The sequence below is a fragment of the Oryzias melastigma genome, linkage group LG5 (genome assembly GCF_002922805.2).
Source record: "Oryzias melastigma strain HK-1 linkage group LG5, ASM292280v2, whole genome shotgun sequence".
NCBI classification, from domain to species: domain Eukaryota; kingdom Metazoa; phylum Chordata; class Actinopteri; order Beloniformes; family Adrianichthyidae; genus Oryzias; species Oryzias melastigma.
The window spans coordinates 19,527,306-19,547,179 of record NC_050516.1 but is presented as its reverse complement, the minus strand read 5'-3'; the positions used below and the strand labels follow the sequence as shown (position 1 = coordinate 19,547,179).

Sequence of the window (19,874 nt, the reverse complement as noted above, 5' to 3'; positions counted from 1 at the left end):
TTATCTTGTTGGTTAAAAGAAGGAAGTTATCTTGCTTTTGCAGAGAAGGGAATGAACCTCCACTGAAGCTTAATGACCTACCCCAATAAAAATGGTATTTTTAACAAGTTCTTGTGGTTTTCTGAGTATTTCTTTATCCAAACAGTTATGAATCAGGAGCAGATGAATAAGAATATTGTTGGAAAAAGCTTGTAGCTGTGACACAAGTACTACATTCAGCGGGCCGCAAGCTCTCTGCTGGTTCCATCCACTTGTAGACAAATAGATCTATGTAAGTCTTTATATTCCTCATCCGAGCTGACATCTGACTCAGAATTGTATGGATGGATAGCTCTGATATTGCTTGTGACTTTTGTTGCACTGGTGATGTTAGATTGGGGTTGTGAGGGGCTGTAAACTATCGTGAGAGAGTGTGACTGTGAGGGATGATGGGAAGTAGGGATGGGCTTACTCAGTGCCACAACTCAGAGGTAAATCTCACATGAACTACTGCCACTCAGCAATAACTATATCCTAGAAAATGATAGAATTTTGCCTAAAAACTGCACTAACATAATTAATAGCCCACTGGGAACGCTTTTACAAAAAATAATGGGATTGGAAATTTAACATTGAAGTTTCAGCCGTCTTTATCCTTGTGCTCAATAGAAATTAAAAATGTGAAAGGACACATGATTTTGGGGCTCCTTGTTGCTCGTCTGTGACGCTTGTGTCCTTTCTCCACTGGCGAGATCAGAGTGCCTTTGTGCAATTACAATCAGTGCGGTGGAGGCAAAGAAGGGGAGACGCAGGGTGAGGTTCGAGAAACGAGCAGGAAGGAAATAGAAGGGCACGGCAGAATGGTGGACGGGGGCAGAGAGACAGATGACGGAGAGAAGGAAGGCGCATGTTTGCATCTGTCTCTGTGCTTTAGACGGAGTGAAGGAGAGAGCGAGGCAGCGGCGGAGAGAGAGGCAGAGGGAGGGGAGCTGATATAGTGGGAGAGGGAGGTAGAGGTGGCTACGTGGAGCAGCACCCCACTTCATCAGGCAGCATACGGCAGCCCTGCAGTGCGATCACACAGCATGGGAATGGGGCTATGAGAGCGAGAGAAAGAAAGCAGAGAAAGACGAGAGCCAGGAGGAGGGGGGAGTGAAAAAGAAGAGCTTGAGGGATTTGCTCGGATGAAAAGGGGGGATGATCACTTTTCATCCTCTGCCTGTCGTGGATGCTGGAAGGACGTGGCAGCAGTGGCTGAGGTTGAGGCAGGTCTGTGGTGCTCTGTGTTGAGGTGGCCGGCATCAGGACGCTCTGCCCTGTGAGGGGGTACGCTCTTGTGTGTGTGTGCGTGCGTGTGTGTTCCAGGAGCAGCAGCTGGAACTGCATCTGCACTGCCTGCATGTCTCAGACAGGCAAGGGATGCAGCAAACCTCTGCCCTGAGCACAGAGAGGCTGCTAGCTGCACCCAGCGAGGAGAAGAACCGGGAGGGCTGGGACAGGATTTCGAAGGTTGCTGGCCTCAAAGAGGAGCTGTCTGGACCCACACAGAGGTCCTGCAGTGATACTCGCTTCAGAGTCAGGAGGATCACCTGCCGCGTGCTGGATGTGAACCTGGATTTAACGCTTTGAGAGATGAGAGGCACATTCTTTGGCGGAGCCGCACAGACAGCAGCCTGCTCAAGAGTGTGAATGCTGGGCAGCACTGGAACCACCAAGGACACTGAGTCTTTTCCTACCAGGAGATTCAACAAGGAATATATACGTGGATTTCATTTTCAATTGAGGAGTTTGGAATCGGCACACTGTGGAAATCCTAAGCCACTGTTTCTTTGATGCAGGATTTACAATATGTCTACCTGATGTTACTCCGTGTGGCTCTGGAGTAAGGACAGAACACGATTTACGCAAATGTCTATTCCTTCATCAAAAATAACATGAGTACCTCAATAGTACTTAATATGCTGCTACCTTCATTGTATGAGCCTTGTCCTAGCTCTCAAAGAGGTTGACCAATGAAGCCATGGGACTCAGCCAGAGCTTTACAAGTATGTGGTGAAAACCATGTCCCTCTGGGGAAACTAAACACTCGCTCTATCCTAAAGAAGTATTTTTGTGATTTTAGCGTAAAAGACAGACGTCTTTTGGAAAAGTAAATAATGTAGGGTTTAGGAAAAAGCCCGATTTAGTGATTCATCTGTTTCCTGTTTTCCCCTCAACCTTAAAAAAAGAAAAACACCAATCCTTGTCGTTTGTAGCGATTAGCCTTGTTTTGTTCCCTGGACGGGCTAGAGACACTTTTCCGCACTTGCTCATCTGCTAGGTAAAGGAATGCTTAGTGAACCACGTTTGTTGGATGATGCCACCATGGCTCAGTCCAACAAAACTAACACCACCAAGCGTCAGATGAGCTTTCCTCCCCGCACTACCTCCACCCTCGCCTGACATCTTCACTCAGTCTTTCTAACACCAGTAAGGTGTCAGATTAGCCTAGTCAGTCTCCTGCAGGGCCCGAACAGTGCCTGCAGCACTTCCTTTCCTCCTCCTGTGTTTGAATTTAGCCGGGCCCCCGCCTGCACTGTGGGAGCCCCCTTACCCCCGGCCTGGACCCTGTCTCCCCCCCACCCCGCCTGGTGCTGCTGCACTCGGCTCTGCTTCTGCTGGCCGAGGATGATGTGGCAATGCCATGTGTCGTCCTCTGAGTGCCGCTGCTACCGGCTGAACGGCTTCTCCCTGCTGAAGCGCTTCCCTCTCTCGGCAGATGGGGCCTGTGGTAAAGCCCTGGACCAGCCGGTGGGAGAGTGGCTGGAGCACGTGGGGCTGCCGCAGTACGAGAACAAGTTTCTGCTCAATGGCTTTGATGACCTACGATTCATGGTGAGTCACCTGCAGCATGTCATCTCAGTGGGTCGCTTCCACTTTGCATCAGTCAGAGCCTGAGTCGGTCCAGCTCCTTTTTTTATTTTTATTTTTATTTTTTGAGTGTGTGTGTCTCTCACCCTTGTTCCAAGAAGCTCCGCCCCCTCTTCTTCTAGCACTCCTTCACCAACACCCCCTTTCAACCCTTCCCTCATAATACTTTCCCCTCTTCCCTTTACAACTCCTCCTCACCTCAGTGCATAGCACAAATCAGCAAAGATTTATCCCCCCTCAGTGAATGCTTTTAGAGACTATGCTGCCAGCTGCAAGACAAATGACAACAAAAAGCAATTAGTTTTTTTTTGTTTTTTTTTTAACCTCCATAGCTAGATGATTTCCTTCAGTTTGCAGCACATCTTCACCCTGTAACCCACCACCTGACATCCAGCTATCAGACTTGACCCTACTGTAGATACAGTGACCAGTGCGCCGGTCCGCAGGTTGATTACAGCGTGCTAACGTTCTGCACGGTTGCTCACAGACTCCCATAATCCTCCAGCCTGTATTCTGCTCACTGTTCTTGTGATGCTAATGAGACAATTGCAGAGGCTGCATAAGGTATGACTCTTCTGCAGCTGCATGCTGTATTTATAGATAGCACACTCGTGTTTAGTGGAACTTCATTTAACATGTGTGCATCTGATCTGTGGTTGTTTAATTTATTATTTAGTTTCTAAATAAATGATCAAACTGTGTAATTTTTACCATAGTGACTCAAATAACACATGGATTTTTTTTTTAAAGTGTACATAATATTCAGCAAATGGTTTGCATTTTTCAAACAACCATGTTAGATTACATATTAATAGTTTCAGACAGCTGCAGCTTAGCTGATATCTAAAATCTGACTAAAAGCGTTATCGTGTTTTGGGTTTTTATGTGCTGTTGTAGAGACCTTATCTGAGAATCTTGTCAGGGACTGTGGAAAATATCACTTTTCCAGGTCATGTTTCTCTAAAGACGTTGGTTGTAAATAAGTAAGCCCTAAGCGAAAATGTGGACAGAGATGTACTAGCACAAGAGGGTGTATGTTACACCAGTTTTCCACAGCTGAGCTCAGAATTCAGACACCAGCGGGTTCAGAAAAAAAGTACATCTTTTTACAAAGTGTTCCAGTAAAATTAAAGAGAAAATACTCCTCACACTTCTATATTTCTGTCTAAAAAAAAAGACGGCGAGTCGAATCAAAACATATTGCAATACTTTCAAAACACATTTCAGATTAAAGTGTTACACTTTTTTTAAAAAAAGTGCTGTTTCTGGTTACAGAGTGTGTGGAATAAATAAATTACAGCTCTTATCTATTTAACCTTTTTATGTAATTAATGTTCTTGGTGGTGAGATAGTCAAAAGTCAAAGATGTATTTGAGGCAATACAGCAGCCACGATTGCACACCAGGGATCAAATTATTAAACTAATCTGCTCAAATCATTACATCAACATCTCATAAAACATTATCGAGCATTTTTTTTCAGCTCTGTTAGCCTCAAAGCAATCAAATGTGACTTCAAAATAGCATTTAAAGACCCACTCCGATTTAAATTTGTGTTTGTGGTGTTTTTAGCATGTTTTTGTAGCATCTGATGGAGGACAAATTTAGAAGAATTTAAGACTAAAACTGCTTTTTTGAGTATTTATATTTAAAAATTGTGATAGATCAGGAGCAGAGAAAAATCCAGGATTTAAAAAAACTCGGGTTTGTGATATAGCAATTGCCAACTCTAAACTGTATGGCTGTATAGCTCTAATATTGCTCACTGATTTTGTACTATGCTAACGTTAGCTTGGGCTTGTGAGGTGCTATAAGCTAGTGGGAGAGAGTGTAAACAAAGGCTATGTCTGAAATTCCCACCCTATAATCACTAACTACTACAGAAACTATAAAGTGTGGGACTATATAGTTCCCTGGAATTTAAAAGCAATTTGGACACCAAGCTCACTACTTTTCTTTTGTTTTTCTAGATCCCAGATATGACCTCACTGATTTCACGAAGTGAGAATTGAATTAATACGAACATTTAACGACGTCTATTTGTTCTGATGATGAAAATGTGAATGGTTTATTAAAAAAAATCATTTAAACAAGTTTTTTCATGAAAATTGCTCAAACGCAATGCGTTGTGGTCTATATTCACTAATGTAGCTAGCTTTGATGCACACTAGTTTTTCGCAAAGACTTCTGGGAATTTTATAGTGCATTTGATTTCTGAATTAGTAGATTCCGACAGCACTACAAAATGGCACAATATAGTGCACTATGTGAGTAGGGGGGAAATTCGGACATAGCCAAAGTATTGATGGGAAATTAGGGCAAGCTAAGTTCCGCGCCAACAGTCCCACCCTCAACTCAGAAGCAAATTTCAAATGAGTTCCTGTTGTTCTGCAAAATAAACCAAAAACGACTCAAGCTTTCTTTTTTTTTTTGGCGAAAAACTGCATAATCATAATTAAAAGAGTACTGAGAATGATTTCGCAATAGAAAAAAAATACACTTGGAGTTGGACTTTAAACATGTTTTTGACTAATTAATAACATTATAATAATATGTACATTAATATATAAATTAATGTATACATTTATAAATAACAAATTTTCACCATGGTCGTGGAACAGTGGACCAGCTCTACACCCTCTCCAGGGTGCTGGAGGGTTCGTGGGAGTTTGCTCATCCAGTCCATGTGGATTTTGTGGATTTGGAGAAGGCGTTTGACCGCGTTCCCCGTGGTGTCCTGTGGAGGGTGCTCTGGGAGTATGGGGTCCGGGGAGCCTTACTCAGGGCTGTTTGGTCCCTGTATGACCGGAGCAGGATCTTGGTTCGCATGGCCGGCAGTAAGTCAGATCTGTTCCCGGTGCATGTTGGACTCTGGCAGGGCTGCTCTTTATCACCGGTTCTGTTCATAGTCTCTATGGACAGAATTTCTAGGCGCAGCCAGGGGCCGGAGGGGATCTGGTTTGGGGACCACCGGATTTCCTCTCTGCTCTTTGCAGATGATGTTGTTCTGTTGGCTCCATCGAACCGGGACCTCCAACATGCATTGGAGCGGTTTGCAGCAGAGTGTGAAGAGGCCGGGATGAGGGTCAGCACCGCTAAGTCTGAGGCCATGGTTCTCGACCGGAGAAAGATAGTTTGCCCTCTCTCGGTGGGTGGAGTGCTCCTGCCTCAGGTGGAGGAGTTTAAATATCTTGGGGTCTTGTTCACGAGTGATGGAAGATCGGACCGTGAGATCGACAGGCGGATTGGAGCGGCGTCCGCCATTTTGCGGTCGCAGTACCGGTCCGTTGTGGTGAAAAGAGAGCTGAGCCAGAAAGCAAAGCTCTCGATTTACCGGTCGATCTTCGTTCCAGTACTCACCTATGGTCATGAACTTTGGGTCATGACCGAAAGAACGAGATCCCGACTACAAGCGGCTGAAATGAGTTTTCTCCTCAGGGCAGCTGGACGCTCCCTTACAGATAGGGTGAGGAGCTCAGTTACCCGGAGAGAGCTCGGAGTAGAGCCGCTTCTCCTCCCCATCGAGAGGAGCCAGTTGAGGTGGCTTGGGCATCTGGTCCGGATGCCTCCTGGAAGCCTTCCTGGAGAGGTGTTCTGGGCATGTCCCACTGGGCGGAGTCCCCGGGGAAGACCCAGGACACGCTGGAGAGACTAAGTCTCTCGGCTGGCCTGGGAACGCCTCAGGGTCCCCCCAAAGGAGCTGGAGGAAGTGGCCAGGGAGAAGGAAGTTTGGGCATCTTTGCTTAGACAGCTGCCCCCGCGACCCGGTCCAGGATAAGCAGGAGAAGATGGATGGATGATAACAAAATATGAACAGGTTGCAAAAATAAGCAAGCAGAAGAACTAATAAACGCAAGAATATACATGTTTTTAATCAATAAAATGTGTTTTAAAAACAGAAATAGCTGAATTCATTTCTTTGTAAAAAAAATTCTAAGACAAAAAAATGGATAATTTGACATTTTTCATGAATTAATGTTATTGTTATTATTATTGCTGCATTTTTACCCTGCACTTTGGTTTTCTTTTGGCCCCTTCTTAGGACACTAGAGCATCAAGCTTGCAGAAAAAAATAGCCAAATTTTAGAAGCTCATCAGTAGAATGACACAAGCAACTGTTTTTTAAAGTAATTTTGTTTAAACTGCAGCAAAATCTTAAAATCTTGAAACACTATTTAAGCTTTAGTTGCTTGTTTTTTGAGGATCTATAAGTTGGGTTGCTCCAACAGAACTTATTCAAGTTTGACTGTTTTTTTTAACAAATCAAAGAAACAGCAAAGATTTATTGATTTGTTCTCACAAAAACAGTTCATTTCCTTCCAATTGATTCAGTTTTTTACTAAACATCTCACACTGAATTTTTCCACGGTTGGTGGAGCCGTTGATGACAAACACCCTCTGTCTCTCCCTGCATCATTAAATATGTTCTTGAACAGTCAAGTCCCAAATAAAATGCCCTTCAGGGTCTCTGCCCTAACACCAGCCCATCAATCTGTCAGAACTGAAACAAAGTCTGCAGCTTTCCTTTCTGCTGCACAGAATTCGTTATCAGTAGTTGCTACAACTTCGACATGCACCAAGGAAACATTTGTGTTTTAAGAAAAAAAAAAGCTTCCTACAAGATGATTCTGACAGAAGATGAATCACCAGGTCTAAGAGAAAAATGTCAACTGTTTGAAGTAACTGATGGAGCAGATGCAGAGCCAGAACAGCTTTGATCCTTTGTGAAAAGACCCACCAGTATGTTCTGATATGTTTTTTTCAGTTTTAAAAAGAATTTCTCCTCATAGATCTGAGACAATCTCAGTCGTTTTCATGTGGACTTCATTATCTGTGCTAAAAGTTTTATCCAGAGAAAATTGCATTTTGCTGCATTTACTTCTGTAACATTTTGTGAGAAATGTAAAAACTCCATAGTACTAATATTTTATGCTCACAGTAAAAAGATTTCAGGTGAAGAACTACTATTCATACTCAGTTATCTTTGGTTTTTTATGTCTCAAAACTTGTGCATTTATTTTCCGCATCAGAGATAGTTCACTTTTGTTCTCAGTAAACACTATTCTACGGTGGCCTTGAAGTACAAATTGCATTGACAAATCACACAACATAAAAACATATTAAAGATCACAACAACAATAGCAAAAACCAAAACAAATATTGGATGATGTCCAACTGTTGGTAGAAATGTTGGACAAACATCATCCAATCAGATATGTTCCATATTTCCAACCTTTTCTGGTTTCTTCTTTTGCTTCATGTTTTAACATTTCATTTGATTGATGGAAATTACTTTTGTTTTTCAAAAGTTTTTTTTTTCTTTATTCAGTGTGTGAATGTGTGTGTGAATGGGTCAGTGACTGTAAAGCGCTTTTGGGTTTCAAGAAAGGAAGAAAAGCGCTATACAAGTATACACAATTTACCATTTACAGAGACAGGACATGGTAGTACTATGGGGCATCACGGTGTTGAACGATGACATTTGTCCAACATTTCAGCTGGCATTTTGGCATGCAGTGATACTGAACATGCTCCAAGCTGATCGTAAAACTTTTAGTAATATTTGGACACTGAAGACGCATTTGAAAAAATGTAAGCATCAAAATTCAAACATCATCTAATCAGCGATGTCCCATTGTACCATATTTTCCAGTGTCTTATAGTGATTTGTTTTTAAACATTCATTTTCATTGCTGGAAATGACTTGTCAGAAAAGTTTGTTTCATTTTTTTATACTTTTGTTTTGATTTCTGGAAGTTTGTTTTGATTTCTAAAATTAATTTAAAAAAAATATATATTATTTGTTTTGCTTTTTAAACTGTTGTTGTGATCCTATGTTTTTGCCTTGAGTCATTTGTTGATCTAATTTGCACTTCAGGGCCACCGTACAATTCTTTTTTTTTTTTTTAACACTTGAGAAATATAGTACAAAAATATAACATTATATAATATGATGTAAGAATATTGCACAATTCTAAATATAAGTTACAATTATTCTTAACTTTTTTAACTGTAGAAAACAGGAACATAAGTATTTTTTTACAAACTGGTATAAAGAGTGACCAAATAAAAAATCCACGAACAGAAAGTAAAAATAAAATAAAATTAAATTAAATGAATTTAAATTAAATGAAAAATTAAGTTAAATTAAATTATGTAACTAGTTGTTCGAGCCTTTCTATGTTTTGAAGCAGAGATTAATTTTAAATATTGGTGAAGTTCCAGTTTCAGTAAGAAAAAAAATCATTATATTTAATTTTATTATTATTACATTTTATTGTAACTTTTGTGAAGACGAAATTTAGCCATGAATAAAAACATATTTATGGAAAGATGTTTGTGATTCTTACAAAGGTAAAGCTTTCATTTGCTCACAGTATTTTAGTTTGAAAAGCCAGAACATTTTTATGCCATCACTCTGCCATAATTTCCTGTCAGCGTAATCGTTTTTGTGCACATTTCAAAGATTTGTTGTCTGAGTTAAATTCAGAGTTCTGCTGTAACATAAAATTTTAGTTAGGTTGTAGAGCCCTTTGTGGTGCTTGAAGGACCAGTACTCTGGCAAGGCCAAAAAAAAAATAATAGATCATAAAAAAATAAAAAATACAAAAAAAAATGTCTCATGGAGCAAGAAAGTTTCTCGTGAAATAAATTAGGATTTTTTTCACCCCAAACTGTCTTGTTTTTGGGAGTTTAAACAACAAAACATATTTTTACTTAATTTCAATAAAACATTTCATTGTTGTACCACAGCAAACATAACTTTAACAACAACAGATTATGATGTTATTTTAGTATAGTTGCACTATATTTATGACTGTTTAATAATCATGTCAAATCTGGAATGATGCTTTGATAGAAAATATTGTGCTGGAGACTGCAGTGCATCCGACATTCACTTACATCCCATAACTAATGTGTCTCCTGGGGGTCTGCGAGTTTAATTGTTTGGTTCAAAAGGCAGATTTCCCTTGGACATTCAGAAGAATGAAGAGAGTGAAATCAAAAGAAAGGTCAGTGCAGTTAGACAAGCACTGAGACTGTTAAAAACGCTGCCCTTTTAGAGGACATGCTTCAGATGCAATCAGTCAGGACTCATTTGTGGGACTCTAAGTATGCTGATCAGCAGAGGGCAGCACTGTGGCTCACTTTTGGCTAAAGCCTTATTAAATTCATTTTACTATGAATTAATGTTTTCTCAATAGTTTCTTTTTTGGGTTGTGTTGAACAAACAGCAATGTGGCCTTTTCCACAGCAGTCTCTTCAGGTTCTCTTACGTAACGCTGCAAGAGTGTCTTACTCTACTCACAAAGCAATGATGTCATAGCAGGAGATGTGCTCTGCTGCTCTGCTTAGTTTCTTTGCGACCCCTCGCCACAGCAAGAGAGCAGGCTTTTCGCCGTGAGAATGCAAGGCTTTCTGCGTGTGACGATTACCCTGAGATGTGGCTTTTGAGGGATCATAAATTATGAACCGCTCGTGTGCCCATTCTCATAATTTTTACACGACCATAATCATTTTGTGCTCCTTTTATGCTACTAGAAGTGGGGCGTCCATAGTTGTCATTCTACATGCTCACATCTGCATCCTAGTAAAAAAAAAAACAAAAAAAACCCCACCACATTTCTCCTTCTTTTAATAAGGTCTTGTTGCTCTAATTTCCAAACGAATGTGGCATAGAGTCAAACTGTGTAGTGAAGAACACCCCTAGAAGTCCCCATCTCGCACTTCCATTGCATCTCCCCTGCATTAATATTGCATCAGACTCTGCAGCCCCATTTCTTTTCTCTCATATGGCATAATGCGTTGCTGAACACATTTATTTTAACAGATAAACCTTTTATTTTGTGGGTTTACTGTTGACGTCTCAGCAGCAGAATTAGATTTTCTGAGCAGTTTGTCTGGAGCAGATCAAGGAGACAATTCTAATTCAGTACTGCCCCTAACAGAGTGCATTTGCAGAGATGAAGGACTTCTACCATGGCTACATCTGCAAGTCATATCAGATTAAATCAAGCTACCATAGCTCATAAGCTATGTAAGAACTGAACCATACATTACTGTCACATGTTTTAAATGCAGCATGAAATAAGTTTTTAGAGTCTCCCGAGGCGTCATCAAACTTCAAGCTGTGTTAATAAAAGTGCAGAATCTATTTTGAGCCTCCCTTATGTCCAACCCCACTTTATTTTGACCTTTATGCTCACGATCAGTGAGTAATAATTTCCCCAATGCTCCCTGATACGAACTTGTAAATCCTGCTTCATTGTGCTCTAAACCCGGTCCAGAGAGAGCAGACTGAGCAAAGACTGACAAACATGTACATGAACAAACACTGGCCAGGTGAATCAATCGGCAACAGTCCACAAGGACAACACTTTTCCCTGGCTCTCCAAATACAAAGAACAATAAAACAACTGGAAGTGTGAGCCAATGTGAAAACTAAATAGACTCCAACCGGATTTTTCAGTCATAGATTTAAGATACACAGCAATTATTTTCATGTTTCTTCTGAGTTCTAGATCAAGCGACCGTTGGAAAAGGTTTTGAAATATGCATGTGGATGCGTTTTCCACAAAGAAACACGGCAGCAAAGGGAGCAGCCGCGGTGGAGGCTTTGTTCTCTCTGAGTCGCAACAGATAAAATTGATTAGTCTTGGCATGCTTAGTTTATTTGACTTCATTGCCCTCCTACTCTGTTGTCAGTGCTTAATCTGAGAAGTGCATGTCCTCGGTGCAAATGTTATGTATGTTAAAAGCAGCATTAGTTTCACTGCAGTGTAAAACATGTTTTGATCCTCCAATTAACCTGAACGAAGAAATCTATATGCAAATTGTGTGTGAATCTTTCCATGACTTTGATGTGCAATGCGATAAAAAAAGATCTTATTCAACATGATGGTTTTGCACCAAATTTTTTCCTGCATATGTACTCAAAGCAACGTGTCTGTCAGCAATCCAGTTTGTCATTGTGTTTCCCTGGTGTTTGTGTGCATGCAGGGAAGTAACGTGATGGAAGATCAAGATCTCAGAGACATGGGGATCACTGACCCGGGACACAGAAAGAAAATTCTTCATGCAGCACGCAATTTGCCTAAGGTACCTCATCGCATAACTTATCTGAAAAACTGATGTGTATACATACATATATATATATATATATGAAGTAAAAGTGACATTGAAAGCAATTTTTTTTTTTTTAAAGTTAAATTTTAGCAGGAAATCTTTAGGTTGAAGAGCAAGAGCCTCAGTAAAAGTTCAGGCAAAACCTTAAAAAAATAAAAATGAAATTAATACTTTTTTTAATTAAAGCATACTTTGATCTAAATTGTCACTTTAACTGGGTCTATAACATGTGGTTGTAGCTGAGCAAAGCATGCCAGGACTGAATGCCTTTTGGTAAAAAGGCTGTTTTTTCTTCTGACTTAGTTAAATCAAGCTAACTAGCTCTATATTTTCATCTAAATGCTGAAAGAATGACATTAGAAGGATTATTATTGCAGAAATGTCTATTTCCTGTAAATTTCTATTTTTAATTTCTCAATTTCTATAGATTTCTATTGCAAACATTTTTAAGTATTGGCACAGCCTATAAATCAATGGGGAAAAGTCTAAATTAAAAGACTGACAGGGACCAAGCATCTAAAATCGCAAAGCCTGCTGGTTGCTTGCTGGTTGTGGCATCATCCATGTTTTGAAAAATAGAAACCATGAAATTGGACGAGAGCTAGATCTTTCAGTCTTTTAAATCCAGGTTATAGGCTATAACTCTTGCTTTCTCTCACATCTCTGTTTCTACAGGTGAAAGCGTTGGGCTGTGATGGCAGCACCTCTCTTGCTTCCTGGCTGGATGGACTGGGTCTCCATGAATATCTGCCCAATTTCCTCACAAATGGATACCGCACACTGGAGTGTGTCAAAAACTTGTGGGAGCTGGAGATTGTCAATGTAAGAAACCCCTGAAAAGTGCTCGTCCACTTTAGAGTCTTCACTGAGACTTCTCACTCAGAATATAAGTACTAGTATGGGGTAACTCATTACAAAAGGGGATGCTTTTACAGTAATATTATTTTTCATGATTTTTACTAATATTTTATATATTACATGTCCAGTAATGTGTGTGTATTATAACAGATTACCACCTAAAACGCAATTGCTTAAAGCAGCAGAACCACGTGACATTTCCAACAGAATGGAACAAATGAGCCGGTTATTTTTTTTCTTCTTCTTTTGCTTGCTCAGTCACTTTAAGTTTTTTAAATTCATTTCAACTAAATTACTAAGTCAAATTAACTGCCAGGCTTCCTTGGTCCAAACTCTTTTACTTTATTTTTGTTCCCCTTAGATGTATCTAGTTCAGTTTTTTTTCACAGAGTCAATATCTGTTGGTTTTTAATTTAACTTGCAGGTAAAATGTATTTCTTATTTTAGTTGTAATAGGGCCCAAAACTCTCTTTTTATTTCTACTTTTATCTTTAAAAAAAAAAATAAATAAACATAAAGCCTACATTTTCATTTTTTATGAACTAAAATGGACTAAAAATGTTGTGCTTTCATTTCAGCAAATTGAATTCTTAGCTTTCATTATTAAAGTCTATTTACCCTCATAGATTTGTAGTGCACAATATCCTTCATGGTGGAATGGTAGGACTGTAGGAAAAAAAAATAATTTGGCAATATGTTGTAATACTTTATCTGGCGATACTTGTATCGATTTAAAATGCTGACAAGGTGACATTTAATTAATTATTTTTAAGCATCCTTATCGTCTAACTTTTGATTTCCTCCTAATCCCCAGATAAATAGTGGTGGAGAAGCTATTTAACAATGTTGAAAATAAACCAAACTCTATTTCCTCAATACTTTTAGAACGTTATAGGTTAAAGCACATTCATTCAATTTTTTTTTTTTTTTGTGGAAGTCAAACAATATTGGTTTTTCCCTATAAGAACAAATATTTCTTAATTTACCAAAACAAAAGCACTATGAATGTGCTTGGGCAACTGCAAATTGTACGTATATGAGATACAGTTGTAGTGCTTAGCATTGAGATCATTAAAAAAAAAAAAAAATTACAATTTTATTACCAACAAAGGTCTATTAATATGCAGGTAGTGTTGTTTTTTTTTAGTGAAAGAATGACTCGGGTACAGTTTTGGGATTTATCCCGATACATATTGTATCATGAGCCATGTATCGTATCGCCAAACTCTTGCCAATACAAAATCCTATTAGTTAACACTCTTGCCTCACGGCAACAAGACCCTTTGTATGTTCTCTCCATGTTTGAGTGGGTTTTGTAAAATGGATGGATTAGAACTATAATGTTCAAAAGAAAACATGTAAAAGTAAGGTATTACTTTAAAATTATATTAACTACTAATCTGTAATGTATTACAGGTTGGAAGCATCTTCCACAACACTAGGTACCGACAGATATTTGCATAAATCAGTGGCAGAAAGGTTTTCAGAATCCCTCATCAGAGCATGACATGAAGATAAATCAGGAAGGCAAATGATGCATGAAAACAAATGTCTACGCTTGAAGCTATTTTTAGCTTTGAAACTGTGTGATTGCCTCTGAAAATTAGCGCTAATTGCAGAAAATGTTTTGGTAAAAAAAATTATCTGTAGCTTAAGGAGTAGAATATGTCATTTTAGTCAAACTTGTGTGCCAACTTAGAAATTATAATTGTTTGATTATGTGTGTGGTTTAATTATAACCTCTTTAAGACTGGCGTACCAGTTCCCTGTTTTCTCTGTTTAATAAAAAAAACACAATATAAGTGATACAGTTTATGATTAAATAAAAACAGAATTTTTAAAGTGGTTTGCCCATAACATACTTATATAATATTGATATAACAAATTATTTTAGCAATGATCCAATTCATTTGTATTGGTATATAGTTTGATTCAATTCAATCAACAACTTGACTCTTGTTGGATCATAGAAATAGGAATTGATTAATCAAGTCAGTTACACAGCTAATGTATACCATAATGAACAAGTATACAGGCCTCTGTAAACACTCACATTTTGACAGTTTTCTGTTTCAAATAATCCAGATGGGTTAAATGAAATCTAAGCAAAAGCATCAATACATTGTTTATTAAAAATAAGTTCTTCCACCCCATGAAATGAGAGTGAAATCTTCTGTGTTGTTGTCAAATGTATGCAACCGTTTAATATGAGTCAGAAAAGAGCAATGCTCCCAAAGACGTCCACAAATCTATAATAGTATACAGAAAATGATGGATGTATTGCAACAGTGCATGGACATATCTCAAGCCTCAACCTAGCTGTTACTACTGAAAGAGTTTGGTACAAGTGAAAACTAATTTCACATATGCGCATAGTTTCCTGACAAAATGAACACCAAGCACTGTTTTCTGTTTTCAATGATCTGACTATGTAAGATTTGTAAAGTTTGCGCAGTCATTTGTCTCTGACTTCAGTGGCGCTAAATGCAATGACAGAGGGGGTAAAAGCAGCAGAAACAGCTGCAACAGCAATAACTGGAAAGCATCAGCCGAGCACACTGCCAATGCAGTGCGTGAGGGATGGTGTCCAGCGGACTGCGATGCAGAAAGATGGTGGTGTGAGTGCAGGGCGCATTACTTTCACTTTGCACAGAAGCGGAGCTGCCTCTGAGCGTCTTGGCAAGACTCACTTTGGCCATTACATTCCCTACATCCTCTTCAGCATATTACAGCAAATGGCATCAGGCTTCAAGTTGATCTATGAGCTTGGTTACATTCCCTCATAATCCCAAGGTTCCTTTCACGGCCCTCATGAATATCAGTCTCACTGAGATTTTTGTGGGAATGGTAATGAAAGCAGCTTTAGATCCGAAATTGGCTTTCCTGCCTTTTGACTTTCACTGAATAAATGATTACAGCTATAAGCCAAAAAAAAGAAAAATATGAGTCTGCTCGCCCGTTTGTCCCAAGAAGGATGTTGCATCAATCACTTTACGTTGGATTAGCAGAGCAATAATGAATTTGAACATGTAAATGTACAGTGTTCGGACTGGGGCTTCGACCAAATATAATTCCTTCAGTTTTAGACATGTAAACTACAAATATTTAGATAGTAAACGGATCTACAAATGTTTATTGCTTTTTAACTTGGTATGATCATATCTCTCTTGAAAAGCAATGTCCATATATGACTCTTGAATAATAGAGTATTCAGAGAAGGACACAGTGCTGTACTTTAGGCTTGCGGCTAAACAGACTGGGACTGAATTATTGACGCGAGCCATTTTTGTTTGCCTGTGGATGGCTGCCAGAGGAGGGGGCCATGCCATCAACTCTGCCAGTGTGTTTTGGACGTATCTCTATCAGCCTTTTCTGGACAAATTTCTCTTGCCTAACATATACATCTGACTTTGTGCTCTGCTGTTTTCGATTGTAGGTCATTAAGGTCGGTCCTCTAGGCCACAGAAAGAGAATCATTGCTTCTCTAGCAGAGAGACCCTATGAAGAAGCTCCCTCCAAGTCCCGTCGTCTGTCGCCAATTATGGTAAGAGTAGTATAATTGTAAATTACATAAACTCAGATTATGTTGAATATTCGATATGTTCATTTATATTTTAGAACTTTTTTGCTTACAGTTGGAGAGACACAAGTGTCTTTACCACTTTTTACCTTCTTGAAGTCATTTGAGGATTCCAAAATAAGAACATTGTTAATCCACCTTTTTTTTTAACCAATATCCTCTACATCCGGAGCTGAAGGAATGGATGCTCATTTACAAATAAGTTAAAAAGAATGAAAGAAAACTGTTATAAAATATTTTGGTAACACTTTATAATAAGGTACCCTTTATTAACGTTATTTAATGAATATTTAGGCATTATTTAACTATGAAATACGTGTAATATGTTGTTGATGCATACATAATGCTAAACAATGACATAGGGAAACTTTTATTAATGGGTTGCATTAAGTAGGGTTGAGTAATAAATAATCATTAACTACTAACAAACGCTCAAAATAATACACTTAGAAATGTAAATCAATGCATAAGTGTCTGTTAGCGTTTTATTTAATAGTTAAATATGCTTAATATGCATTAACTAATGTAAATAAAAGGTACTGTATTATAAAATGTTACTAATTTAAATTGGTTCAATTTTTAAAGACAAAGAATGTAACTTGTTTCCATACCACCCAAAAAATAACTAAATCCCCATCAAGAATACAAGGAAACGCAAAAAGGTCAGACTTGTTTTTATTAAATCCACACTTTCAGGTGCCGCACTGGCGGCCTCCCTGCAACTATTGAGTTACAGAAACATGGTGTCAATGTGCCATATGACATATGCCAAAGGGTCACAATTACAAGTCCGGCACTGCTTAGCCTTTATATACACCAATCCAAAATGTCAACAAGTTCTTACAAAAATGTGTCCAGAAACTGCATTTTTGTTTCCCCCAATTTTAGTCTCAAAACCTTTGGATTAATAGTAGCAGGCAGTGGAACCCTTAAGTTATTTAAGTATATATAGGTGGCTTTGTTAAGCAAACTGTCCTAAAAGTAGCACAAAGTTAGAAAAAAGGTTCTCTTAATTAATTTTTTTAAGTTCTTTGTACCAACGTCGCATTCTATTGGCAAAAAATTATTTCTAAAGTTTATGTAAAACTTTTGTAATTAAACTTTTAAGTGCTGTTACTTTATTGCTTAAAGCAGTTAAATACAGACTGATTAAAAGCCTGGAAACAATAAAGATTTTCCAATAAAACAGATTCTTTAATCCAGGATTAAAATCTGATATAAATCAGCGAAAGTAGTCCACACATAGATAACACTATCACACCATTAATCTGTGTATCTGTGTGTGTTTTGGCAGTTCCATGACCTCCTGTCCCAGACCACATCTCCTCTCAGCCAGATGGACCCCTACACCAGTCGCTCCATGGACACGCTTCTCCCCTTGTCTGAATCTGACCGGAGGCGGAGAGGAGCGGACCAAGACTGTAGCATATCTCTGCGATCTTATAATGAGAGGCCGCGCTCTGTGGTACGTTCTGTTTTCCGCCACTTGACACTGTGTCAGGAATAAAAGAAAAAAAAAACAGCAACCATAGACTAATGTCAAATCAAATAACTGCAAAACTGAAACTTGGGTTCATGTTGTGAGGGCAAAAGTCTTGGCAGGGGGGCCAAACAGGGTTGTAAAGTCATGTTTTATCCAATCAAATGAATATGGTTTAAAATTAACAACAGATTTTTTTGTTTTCTGCAGTTCAGAGAGATAATGAAGAAAAAAAGAAATATATAATATATATATATATATATATATATATATATATATATATACCAGTATGTACAATATACATATATAATGTTTATATATTTATAAAAATATATATTTAACTTATATATTATACATTTAAATAAATATGCATTTAATTTATATACATGTATGTATAAATTAGCAACACCTTTTATTCAGACCCCTACATTTAGAATTACAGGAACATGGCAAAGACTCAGCAACAGTTGTGCCTCTGGTCTATCACCGTTCTGGCTACAATCAGGCACACATTATTTTCAAAGGTCACAAGCCCTTCTCATACACTTGAACACTACATTTTAATACAATGGAGCTATGATTGGCATATTTGCAAGTTATTTTATATACTTTTAATAAGTTAACGATATAAAAGCAAAATACACATTAGAAATAGGAATTCTGGCAAACATTTGTTGGATGCTGTGAGGTGTCGAAGCTCAGTGACATATAGCCCTCAAAGTGTGCCAGTTTGGCTGAACTCTTTCAAGCTCAGTTATATAACAATATGTAAACGAACAATTCAAAATATGTGATTATAGTGATCTGTCAAAACTGAAATGAAGTTATGCAATTTTTTAAAATAAAATAAAATAAAAAATAATAATAATAAAAAAACCTTCTTCTTGTAAATTTGTTTTATTATTATTATTATTTTACTACTATATGCAACAAAAAAAGGGCTGAATTATTGTCCTTCCCCAAAGCTCATGTTGATCTTTTCTGATGTCATCAATTTAGTTTAGCCTAGCTGAACCAAGAATAACTCTGTGATCAAATTTGACCATTTACTAAAGGTCAAGCTGAGGCTCAAGCATGCTGAGCATCTGACTCACTGAGGCTAAAGACAAAACACAGAAAACATCCACAAAACCAGGCAGCGTTACACAGCTTAGGGGTGCGTGACACTATTAATCAATATGTTACTCTACAACTTTAGTGTGTTATGATCGTATGTACATTTTATTGTGACATGTGATTTATAAAAAAAAAGCGAAGCACTTCTCACGATGGCCTAAAGGCCTAACATGCATGAATATTTATAAGCCTCAAAAGTGAGTCAACAGAAAGTGCTGAGCAAACAGAGCTCAGAAACTTCCACACTAATACAGAGCAGTCATGGATACTGTATTTTACAGAGACGTCATGTTTATAAGGCAGCTGTTATAGATCTTAATATATGAAAACAAAAAGAGTCCGAAGTTTTATTTTTGATCATTTTTTACCGTTGAAATCTTCTGACCTGTGCAGGACAGACACGGCGATCGGCACAAAGAGTCTAGATTGAATTTTCGCCAGACAAACCACTCTGCCACGTATGCCACGGTTTCTGCCTGGCATCACCAGCCGGAGAAACTCATCTTGGACTCCTGTGGCTATGAGGCAACAGTAAGATATATATTTTTTCCACATTCATGCCTTTTTTGGGGGTGGATTCCCACTGGACCAAATCTGCTTCACTTGATCCAGACCCAATCTTGAACCTTGTGTTTGGTCTGTATTTAGCCCATAAGAACCCATAGTGACATCAGTGTAACAGAAAAATATATGAAATGTTTTCTGTGGTCAAATTGGTTTGTGTACTGAAATATCATGCTGCAAGGCGGTTACTAAGGAGACGACGAAGACAGTAAAAGTTGTTTTAATGAGCCTGCATTCATCCAACCAAATTTCAATGACTTTG

The 19,874-nt window shown here is 38.4% G+C and overlaps 1 protein-coding gene across 5 annotated transcripts in view; it reads left to right on the top strand.

Annotated features, from left to right (window-relative positions):
- The first annotated feature begins 584 nt into the window (after positions 1-584).
- anks1ab (ankyrin repeat and sterile alpha motif domain containing 1Ab) overlaps positions 585-19,874 on the top strand; it is a 31,626-nt gene continuing 12,336 nt past the window's right edge. For 3 of the 5 annotated variants that reach the window (XR_002919139.2, XM_024271266.2, XM_024271264.2), the window contains exons 1-6: positions 586-2,853; positions 11,889-11,987; positions 12,690-12,836; positions 16,309-16,416; positions 17,747-17,917; positions 19,442-19,579. Coding sequence is in view for 2 of the 5 variants with exons in the window: in XM_024271266.2 (XP_024127034.1) it covers positions 2,647-2,853; positions 11,889-11,987; positions 12,690-12,836; positions 16,309-16,416; positions 17,747-17,917; positions 19,442-19,579 (870 nt within the window). In the remaining 3 variants the exon portion in view is untranslated. Of the gene's footprint in view, positions 2,854-11,888; positions 11,988-12,689; positions 12,837-16,308; positions 16,417-17,746; positions 17,918-19,441; positions 19,580-19,874 lie in introns of all 5 variants that reach the window. The other 2 variants (XR_002919141.2, XR_002919142.2) reach the window with 2 other exon arrangements.